The sequence below is a fragment of the Urtica dioica genome, chromosome 9 (assembly GCF_054948205.1).
Source record: "Urtica dioica subsp. dioica isolate 48M chromosome 9, U.dioica_male_clone48M_v1_H2, whole genome shotgun sequence".
Classification (NCBI taxonomy): domain Eukaryota; kingdom Viridiplantae; phylum Streptophyta; class Magnoliopsida; order Rosales; family Urticaceae; genus Urtica; species Urtica dioica.
In genome coordinates, this window is record NC_142764.1 from 20624863 (window position 1) to 20636084 (window position 11222).

At 37.7% G+C, this 11222-nt stretch overlaps 1 protein-coding gene across 2 annotated transcripts; it reads right to left on the minus strand.

The window, feature by feature from the left end:
* Positions 1-3843: 3843 nt before the first annotated feature.
* Positions 3844-8803, minus strand: LOC149385676 (uncharacterized). 2 transcript variants are annotated; one of them, XM_089627506.1, is made up of 4 exons: positions 8684-8803; positions 8305-8360; positions 6248-6429; positions 3844-5043 (listed from the first exon to the last, which is right to left on the minus strand). In XM_089627506.1, the coding sequence occupies exons 3-4, from the start codon at positions 6377-6379 to the stop codon at positions 4114-4116; spliced, it is 1062 nt and encodes a 353-aa protein (XP_089483632.1). In that variant the 5' UTR covers positions 6380-6429; positions 8305-8360; positions 8684-8803; the 3' UTR covers positions 3844-4113. The 2 variants fall into 2 exon arrangements, with proteins under 2 accessions (XP_089483632.1, XP_089483631.1); XM_089627505.1 differs by lacking the exon at positions 8684-8803 and having other exon boundaries at positions 6248-6404; positions 8305-8596.
* Positions 8804-11222: the final 2419 nt, after the last annotated feature.

Sequence of the window (11222 nt, forward strand, 5' to 3'; positions counted from 1 at the left end):
ATATATATATATACACACACGCAACTCTTTCACGAGACTATGCAAAGTATAATACTGTAGCACAGGCCTTAAATCGTGAGATTATGCTTGATTTTCCCACATGCTAAGTCATCTCTGTGCTATGTTATTTATTATCATTAATCTTTTTGGCAAGTTGAATAATAATAAGTTGAGAAAAACTAGTTAAAATAATACAACTTTACATTAAGCATGTGTTCGACGTATAATTTTTAAATATTAAATTTTCAATCCATTCAATTCACCTAACGTTCTTACTTAGCTGCACATTACTCTTACTTTCTTTACTAACACAGTACAAGGGTTTCATTTTTTTTTTTTTTTACAACGCGAGTAATATTTAGCTCAAAATAGAATATAGTTTTTTGACAGCCAAATCATCACACCTGTCTTAATAAATTTTACAGGCGGCTGCAGTAATATATAGATATATATATATATATATATATATATATATATATATATATATATATATATTAAGAGAGAGAGAGAGAGAGAGAGAGAGAGAGATTTAATTTAGCGCTGCGCTTGGACCGATAAGGAAACGAAGCCATGCAATTGACAAATCCAATGCTTGTATGAATATCTTATGTATATGGATTCGAGTTCGTGTATAATAAGATTAACGACCGGATCATCAGCTAATGCGTAATTTAAATTCTCCTAACATTCAACGATTACGCCAACGAACTTTCTTACCATTGCCAATGTATATGTGGTAGCTTCTATTCTTGTGGAAGTTAGTGAAAGATCCCATATTCACCCCCTCATGCAATTATTAACTATCACCGGTATTGGTGAAATAATTATGACTTTATAACGTACTTACTTAATTACTGTAATCAATATTTCATATATATTAAGAAGTTTCTTTTTCTTGTTCGAATATAAAATATAAGCGTTGACTTTTTTGGACGTTGTACATCATTAACTGATTGTAGTCGCGCTTTTATGAGCGTTTGTGACTATATGAATTGGGGTACTGTTTTTACTTTAACAAAGTGGTAAATGATTCCAACAAAATAAGTGGCTTAATCAATTTATACAATGTCGATAAGAGTGTTGATGTGTGTGTGTGTGCGTGCACCAAAGCTAATTGATTGTAATATTTTTTTAACGTCACTTGAATCTCATACTACATAAAATAACCAGTTTTATATTATAGAGTCTAACCTCTTTTCCTTTAATTGTCACTACATTAGGGAAGGAAGGGAAACCTTTCAGCTGTAGCTATGAGGAGATAACTATGCGTAATAATTTAGCAACTCTTTTCTAAATTTTGTGTTTCAAAAAGTTGAAACACATCACTACTATTGTTATTTTTGGAAGCAGGAACATAAATAAATGTTACTTGTCAAGTATAATGAGATTTCATATTGGAATCAATTGAAAATGAGAAGAATAACTCATTTTTGCTAAGTTTTTTTTTTTTTTTTTTTTTTTTTTTTTTTTTTTTTTAATTTTTAAGGCCGGATTCTTTAACAATCACAAGTGAGCTATTTTCTTAATAAAATAAAATTTTGACTAAAATCTTAAAAGAAGTTAGGGGATTGGCTAGTTGCAACAAGTTTTTATTATTATTTATAATTAATCATATTGAATTAATATCATTAATAATATATGTATTTAAACTCTTTGGTAATATATATTAGATAATATAATAGTTTGTGTATAAAAATCATATAAACATTAGAATACTACATATTATTATAAATAAATTAAAATTACGAATCAGAGCATTGAACTTGCTTTCGAAGAAAAATATTAAATCATATTTAAATTTTGAACTGTAGCAATATTATAAGATTATGAGTTCTAAGATTTTTGAATTTCCAACATAAATATGTAGAATAATATACTACTTTTTTAATTACATATCATGAAATTAATTTAAGAATATTTGAGTCTGGAATTTATTGGAAAATAGGAGTATTTCGTTCATGTTTTATTTTCAAGAGCAGATTACAAAAACATAAAAACAAATAAAAAAATTAAAAGAGAAAACAAATAAGAAAAAGGGCGTTGTAGATTCGTAGCAAAAAATAAATTATAAAATTGGGATGAAGCCAATATTTGCAAACGTTTAGGAAAATAGCCAATGACAATTATATTTGACTTAAATATACTCATATTAAACATGCTATAATTAACAAAAAAAAAATATAAAAAATTAAAAAAATCGACAATTAATGACAAGTGTTATTGGCTCCGAATTTCTAAAAAAATTCAAATACTTTCTTAATTAAAAATAATTTTTTCACAAATTTCATTTCTTAACTTTTCTCTGTGAATCAAAAGACCTAGACTAGTCTTCATTAAATTTCCATTTATTTTCAAATTTATTTTTGGAAATTTCCATAAAAAAATTAGATAAATGTCTAGTTTTTCATAGAAAAAACTTAGAGTACCACGGAGAAGAAAAGACGACGATAATGACGACCCTAGAGTTTTATTATGCCTTGATCTTGAAAATGCGGATAAAAAATCACCTCTCGCCGGTGAACGGGAAATGTATCAATAGAGGACTTCGGCGAAATTCTACAACAGTAGATAAGACCTTTCATCCAGCACAATGGGTCCATTTTTGAAGCTCTCCTCGCCACAAATCCGTAAGATTTGGAATCACTCAATTTCGAGTTCATATGAGGAAAATATAGATTTTTAAAGTTTTTATGAGAAAAAAAAAACTGTATGAGAGAGAGATGAAGAGTGGCGAAATGTAGCAAAAAAAAAAAAACTATTGCTTCAAACGAAAGAATAGAAAATTCAAATGTCTTATTCAAGTGCCACATCAACCGTTTGACTATTTTTTTTGTTAATAAGTTTCCAAACATTGACTATATCCAAAACGTGATGTTTTGAATGACCTAGTAAATTGCGAATTTCTAAGAAAAAAGCGCTAATAAAGCATAAACTGCTGATGTTGGGAGTCAAGACCAAGATGTAATCTACCGCTCCGCAATACACCACCAGACCGAGACGAGTTCCAGAGTCTAAAAAGAGAAATGTTCATATATATATATATATATATATATATATATATATATATATATATTTGAAACAATATATTTAAATATGTGACAGAAAGACTATATTTGTTATGATGTAGAATTACAAGGCAAGTTTTGTACGGTTTTCGACATCAATGAGTGAAACGTTAAAGGTGTTAGAGTTAAGGGGGTAGTCCTGTAATTAATCCATAACTTTATTCATAAATTAAGTTTACAATGTCTGTTGTATTACTACAATTGTACTATATCCACTCTAATAAAATGTATGGCTTATTGATGTGGCCCAACCCGAAAACTCGGCCTAAGAGCAAGCCTTAATCTTCTTGGAGCGTGTCGACATGCACCCGCACAGCTCAATGCGGGGTCCAACTTCGAAAAACTATAATAAACTTTGATTGAATTGGGTTGATCATTTAGCTAATATCTTTGTGTAGTTTTTTTACTATTGATTAGTGAATTTATTTTTATCGGGATAGCGATTCCCCATATATAGATACATTGGTCGAATTGAGTTACCATTTTTTTTTTGCTTTTATAAGGCATCTAATTATAATCCATATTTTCAAGAATATTGTAAATGACATCAATATATAATTATTAACTTCTTCATTCTTTTCCCCATGCTGCGTTGGTTGAAATCCACCAACCGCCAAAAAGAGAGATGGAAGTGACGTGGTTGAAACTTGAGATCTTCGATATAGAGAAGACAGGCACAGCTTTTGTGGCATTATGGTGTTTGTTTGTTTCTCATGAGTTCAATACGAGTTCGACGATAAAAACAGAAAACAATACATTAGACATCCCACATTTCATATTGAAAAGAAAACAAAATCTAATGAGAGCTTTACAAGCTAAAAGTTTTTTATCAGCTGGTAAAATAAAATCATACATTAAGCTCATTATGCATCAGAACCTAAAAAAAAAAAAAAAAAATCCAATTCATAATAACTAAAATGAGATTCCCTCCAAGTCAAATAATACTAAAAAAAAATTATCAAAATATGAACCACAAACAACCCTTCATTTGCTGTTATTCCTCTACACACAGAAATATATGGTCGATGAAAGATAGAGAAAGTGACGATCAATTGATGACCAGCTTAGCCCTAGCAGTGATCCCGAGGTGGGCCAAGAGCAGCCACACGTGCGTGAGCAGCTTGCCTCCCTGCCGGAGCTGCTGCACGCGGCGGCTCCGGTGGCATTGGCTGGTAGCGTACGACACCATCTCCACCCACACGTGGCTCACCACCTCCCACATCTTCCCTTCCTCCCACCGGAGAGACTTCAGCCACAGCATCGCTCTGTCCGAGCACGCCACCAAGGCCAGGGCGTAGATCTCGAGGGCGATCGCTCCGGTGATCAGAACGTAGGTGATACCCACGTCCAGGCTCTGATAAGGCGTCTTGTCGACACCAATGAAGAAGAAGAACACGACGAGGGTGGAGGAGAAGCTGACGAGGCGGACGACACCCCCCCAGAGAGAGAAGATCACGGCGGATTTTGTGTAAAACACGTCGTAGACGAAGCTGAGTTCGATCTCGATGACCTTGAAGACGGCGTCGTAAGGGTTGGTCTGGAAGAAGAACCGGCTGTTCTCCATGTCGTTGAGGCTGAGGATGAGGTCCGCGAAGAGCTGCCTGAAGACGTTGAAGAAGCTCTTCGCGTTGCTCAGGTAATCCTCGCCGCGGAGGTTGTTGCTCGGCGCCGGGTCCATGGTGATGACATGCTCGCTGGCCTTGGGAGCGTCGAACATCGTGGTCGAAGAAACCTGGAAACCTTCAAGCCTCTTGCAGTGGAACTCGGCCATGTAGCTGAACATCAGTGGAACGTAGTTGGGCCCCGGCTCTGGCGCACTCAGCATCGACTTCCTGAAGTATTTGCTGCTCGCTCGTCTCTGAACCCACGTTCGCTCCCCGATTTTCAGAAACCCGGCCACGAAAATGGGGACCGCCAGGTAGTTCAGTGCGTACGCTCCGGTCCAGGCCCGCGCTATGATGTAGAATGCTACTGTGACCTGTACAGAGCACACAATTTAATTAGGGGATATTTGATTGAATTAATTTTTTGCGTAAGAGCTATAATTTAAAAAACAATCGCTCAGATTTATAATGGTTCACTTTTCGTGTAAGAGCCATTTTGTCGAGGCAGATTTCACTGTAATCAATATGAGGAAAATAAATTTTAAGTACAATCCTCTCATATATGCATAGAATAGATGTTGTAAATTGATAAAATGGTGCCTATATTTCGCTATAATCAAAACGAGGAAATAAATTTAGCAGAGTACAATCCTCTCATACGCTATGCAGAGTACAGTCCTCCCGTACGTTGTACATTTGAAAAACCGCACCCCGAAATAGTATTGAAAAAAATAAGGATCAGCCTTTGCGTAAGTTTTTCGCAGCGCGGGCTATAAATGACAAATTGACTCAACAAAGTTATTGTTTAGGGGGCGGGGAGGTTTTAACGAGGTCCCGTTAACCTTTTTTTTTTTTTTTTTTAAATAAAGGTTATTGTTTAGTTATTTAAATATAAATATGTTTCAAGATATGTAAATTATAATTGACTCTGGTAATGGTAACCTGAGCCAGCAACGGAGCCAGAGATTGCGAAATGAGATCTAGCCGGAAATTATGTTCTGAGTCAGATGTTAAAAAATAAAAATGTAGCAAGTAAAAATAAAATTCAAATTAAAGTTTAAGAAATTTAATATAATTTTTATTTCAGGTAGCGTCAATTTTACTTTAAGATTAATTGAACGAACTAAGTCACTACAAACGTCGAGATTGCAATTTAGTCAACGTTTCAAATATGTTTTGAATATAGTCACAAAATTTGATGTGACAAGTTACTTTCTGTTAATTTTGTTATATTTGGATATTTGTATACCGTTACTTTCTATTAATGGTTTATTTTGCTGTTAATTTTTGTTATATTTTGGATATTTGTATATCGTTAATTTCTATTAACGGTTAATTTTTCAAAATTAATCAAACGTTGGTTATTTATAAAAAAAAATTTGAGTTTGTATATGACTAGTTAGCTACAGAACCCTTAATTTTATTATGTAAACAAAAAAAAAAAATTAGAGGAAGTTAATGTTTATTTTCAATTAAAAAGAGTTAAAAAAAAAAGAAAAAGATTTTTAAGCGGAAGTGCACGTCTAGCTACAAGTCAATACATCAGTATAATATGAACTAAGATGATTGATGGCTCACCTGGACTATAAGGGAGACTAAGTGACGCCACCAGAGCTCGTTATCTTCGAGGGAATAGGCGGTGATGGTGTCGGGCCCACCCAGGTGCAAGAGGAGGAAAGGCTCGCTAGCACCACACCCCGGATCTCCCATTTGCTCCGGAAGTCCCTCAACTTATCTGAAAGTATCAGTACCATCAGCTCCTGATCGGAGAACAGTATGTATTGTAATTCCAGGTTTAGATACGAAGTAGAAACGAATTTGGGAAATCTCTCTCTCAGAATGAGTCGAGAGCCAAATGTGAATATTGCATTCTATTGAACCATTACAGACTGCTTATATAGACAATAAGCAAATGACTAACACTAAGAGACTAACACTAAGAGACTAACACTAACAGACTAATCAAAATGACTTATCGTTTTGAATACAAAGGAAAAAGAGTAAAGTAAAACGACACAACCAGAACTAACAGACTATTGTGTACAACGGAGAAGACAGCTCGGAGAAGAACTTGATCGTGCGAATGAAGGAAAAACTCGCGCAATCCATCAAGAATGAATTCGCCGCATTCTAAAAGACCCGCCGGAGAATCTGGACAATGGGATTTGGGGGTGAGATCGTCGGACTGATATTGATGTAGGAACACTGCAGCTTCACAGGCGAGGTAGGAGGAGCAGCGGAAGGTCTTGATGACATAGACACGGCGGGACTCACCGGAGACGAATTTTGATGGCTCGACACGGCGGGACTCGCCGGAGAAAGATCCTGATGGAAGATGAGCCATGGCGTGATGATCCGAGATTGACTGGCATACGAAGTGTTCACCGAAGAGAAATGTTATGCCAAGACTCCATCTTTCAGCGCCGAAACAACGTCGGAGTGAGGAATCTGGAGACCTTCTGGACTTCGAGCCACGGTCTTTTCAAACACAGCAAACAGTCTTGCTCTTCGAGATCGCCGGTGATTGGAATTCGTCTAGAGAAAGAACTCTCTCGCCAGAGAAGCTTCTTGATGCTTGACGCAACGTCGTTATCAACCTTTCTTGATCATGAAGATCCATTTGCACTTCGAGAATGGAGCGTCGTCTCATGCCTTCACTGGAACGAGAGAATGTAACGCCATCTCGAGTCTTCATTGGATCGAGATAATAAGCTCTCTGTTGATGGATCTCCGGGTTCCGCCATAGAAGGACGGGAAAGGAACCGAAAATTCCAATCGAGAGAGGAGAAATATATACCTTGAATCGGTATTAGGGATTGCAGTGTCGTCGATCCATCTTCAATCGAGGTTTCTTGAAGTGTCATTGAACGGACGTTGAAGAAGAAACAAATCTTGGAATTGGCGGCGAATTGCAAAGAATCTTGCCTAGAATCGCTCTGAACCGTCCGACGCAGATCCGTCGATGAAGCCTCCTCCATCATTGAAGCGATGGAGAGAAGAATTTGGAATCGAGAAGGAGATGAGATCAGAACTCTCAGTGGTGAAGGAAATTCGACTTTCGTGAGTTTCCACTTGAGCTTGCTTCAGAGATCTCCATTTCCGTCTGAGCCGCCATTGGAGTCCTCGAGAGAAGGAGATGTAGAGATCGATTTCGATTACAGAAAATCGTGGATGACGAAGAATCTTTCTAACCTAGAAAATCAAACGTGGAATGTAGCTCTGATACCATATTGTAATTCCAGGTTTAGATACGAAGTAGAAACGAATTTGGGAAATCTCTCTCTCAGAATGAAACAATATTAATACATGCAAATTTAAGTGATCTATGAATATATATATATATATATATATATATATATATATTTATATATATATATACACGTATACAATTTTTATTTTCCAAACCATATAATTTTTTGACTTTCTAATGAATGGAAACATGAGATGGACTGCTATACTAATTTAGAAGGAATAAAACACACACAACAAATTAGGGTTTGTAAATGTTCAATTACGAAATTGGAGACATCATGTATGGTAGTCGACAATATATATAGCTATGCTTATGTTTATATAGTTCAAAAAGGGGAAGGAAAAAAAAAGAGATGTAATTAAATGCTATATACTGTCCTAACCTGAATGTTCTGTTGAACATCTTGTCTTAGAACTGCCATTGTAGGGCCAATCTTATCTGCAAGGTATGAAAAAGGCCAAAATGAGAGACAGAGAGAGAGAGAGAGAGAGAGAGAGAGAGAGAGAGAGAGAGAGAGAGAAAGAGAGTGCTACTGGCCAAGGACTTGAAGAACCAAGTTGCAAAGAAAAAGAAATGGCTTGGTGGGGATATTAACAGAGCAAGGAAGATGATCGTGATCATGGTCATGATGATCGTTACGATGATCATCGTAGTCATGATCATGATGATCGCGACGATCACCAGTATTAGGTACTCTAATCATACGCACTGTTTGAGGCTTAAGTGTTTTGACCATCAAGGACAGCTCTTCTATGGCCGACCTGATTTCTGAAGACCTCTTTTCGTGGACCCGGCAAGCCGTGAGAAGCACGGCCCACATCTTGACCGTGGGCTCGAACGGGGCTTTCAGTATCATCTCGTGGGCTTCTTCCAACCAGCCTTCTCTCCCGAGCAGCTCGATCATGCACGCGTAGTGCCTCGCCCGAGGCTTGATCTTGTGGTCTCTGCTCATCGACTCGAAGATCGCCCAGCCTTGATCGAAGAGGCCCGAGTAGGAACAAGCCGAGAGGACCGCGAGGAACCTGACGTAGAAGTCGACGAGCGCGGTGTTGGCGACGAGGTCGAATCCGTAGCCGTGGCTCACGAGGTCGGCGTGGGCTTGCTTGGCGTGCGCCAGCAAGGCGAGCCTCGAGCAGATCTTGATGACTACGGAGAACGTGAAATGGCTGGTTTTAACGCCCGAGTCTCTCATCTCGTAGTACGAGCTCAGGGCTTCCTCGTATTCGTGGAGCGCGTTCGCTGCGTTTATCGAGTTCCAAGCCACCGTAGTCTTCTCCGCAGCCTGGAGAACACGAGCCGAGCTTCTTTAATGGAGTTGCATGTTGTACATGTCGATCAGAGCGCAGGCCACGAAGGCGTTGGCCACCACGCTGGACTTGACCGCGCAGGAGTGAATCTGCCGTCCGATCGTCACGATTCCGAGGCCCGAGCAGGCTCGGATCACGGTGGCGAATGTGTGGGCTCCGATCTCGGAGAATTTCTCGTGGATCACGAGGAACAGACTGATCGCCTCGACGAAGTGCCTCGACTCCATGAGGATCGACGCACGCAAACTGTTCGACGAATTGCCTCCACGAGGCCAGCGATCATCATGGTGGATGAGTCCAAGTCCCTCTCGGGCAATTCGTCGAACAGTTTGCGAGCGTCGATCATCATCCCGCACCTCACGTGCATATAAAGAAACCTCTTCCTCACGTGCAAATCCAATTCAAGGCCAGTCCTGGAAACGAATTCAGAGAGATTTTTCACTCCTCTAACGGAGTTCAATCCGATGCAAGCATATACCAGTGAATCGAGAGTACTGGTCCGGATTCCATTACAGCCAGCGATCTCCAAAACCCCGAAAAGCTCGAGTGCTTCTTCGTATCTCTTCCCCGAAACAAGCTTCTCTATTTCATCGCAAATCCCGCTCATCGATCGTAGCCACCTTCGGCTCCTCGATCGATGCCGTTTTTTCCTCTCGCCAACGTCCACCGCGAAACGTTTCGCCTCCGGGCGTGGCTGGAGAGAGCACTTTGCGCGGGGAGCCACAGCCTTCGGCGGCGATATCAGAGATCTCCGACGCTCGAAGGACCGAGTATCGGAGGAAGAAAAACCGAAGACGCAAGAAACTGTGGCGGTTCGAGATCCGAGCGAGATTTCCATGGCTATAGAGATGAGATCGTAGCTTTGGAAACACACAGAGAAAGAGAAAGATCAGAGTTTCGTTAAGATATTTACAAACATAGGACATAGGGACTGCACAGGTGCTTGGTTGTTAACTCCAGTGCCGGCCTGACCTAAGGAGGGCAAGGGCTCGTGCTTGGGCCTCAATTGGGGTTGGGCCAAAAAAAAAAAATTATTTTACACTTTTTTTATTTATTTTTAAGAAAATTTACATTTTTTTACCGTAAAAATTTATATTTTTGGCTTATTTTCTAAAAAATTTACATTTTTTACCCTGAAAATTTAAATTTTTATTAGTATTATAGGGCCCCAAAATATTGAATCGCCTAGAATCCCTGATGAGTTTGGGCCGGCCCTGGTTAACTCCGCCTATGTTGTTTTGATTGTTTGTCTGAAGACTTTGAACATAAAATATTTTTTAAATCATTGACATAAAATACAAAAAAAAGTAGTTGGCTGAGTGACTAAAGAAACCACATTTGTAGATAGCGAGATCCGACCTTTGTTAAAATTTAATAGTTCATTGAAAAATTAGTAGTTCTAGGCAAGGAAATATATGTCGTTTTCGTTACCGTTTCGAGCCTCCTGATTTACGGAAAATCGACAAGTCGATGGAAAACCGAACGGAAAAAATGTGGAAAAGGGTATTCGATTTGCCGTTTTCAAATGCCGCTTTCCATGGAAAAACGACAAACTGATGAAAAACCGAACGGAAAAAATGTGGCAAAATATATTTAAAATATATACATACATATATTTTTCAATTTTTAAACATATATAAAGAAAATATATTATGTATATAATCTTTTTTAATAGAAAATTGTGTATATATATATAATATTTTATAAATTTGTGCTATTAATGTATAATATTTTATAAATTTCAGCTATTTTGTATGTAATATTTTTTATATAATATTTTGTATGTAATATTTGAAGACTAAAATATGTAATAATATTTTGTATGTAATACTTGATACATTGTATATAATACTTTATATATATATATATATATATATATATATATATATAACGACAGAAAAAAAAACGACAGTAAAAACGATAAACGACGAAAATCGGTGAAAAACGACAAAAAACTAAAAACGACATATTACCCTTTCGACGGCCGTTGATT

What these genes read in the sequence shown, in the direction of transcription:
- LOC149385676 (XM_089627506.1), bottom strand. Translation starts at nt 6,379, where the DNA reads ATGGGAGATCCGGGGTGTGGTGCTAGCGAGCCTTTCCTCCTCTTGCAC. An exon ending in TAGTCTCCCTTATAGTCCAG is followed by an intron (nt 5,044 to 6,247) that starts GTGAGCCATCAA and finishes TGCTCTGTACAG; the next exon opens with GTCACAGTAGCATTCTACAT.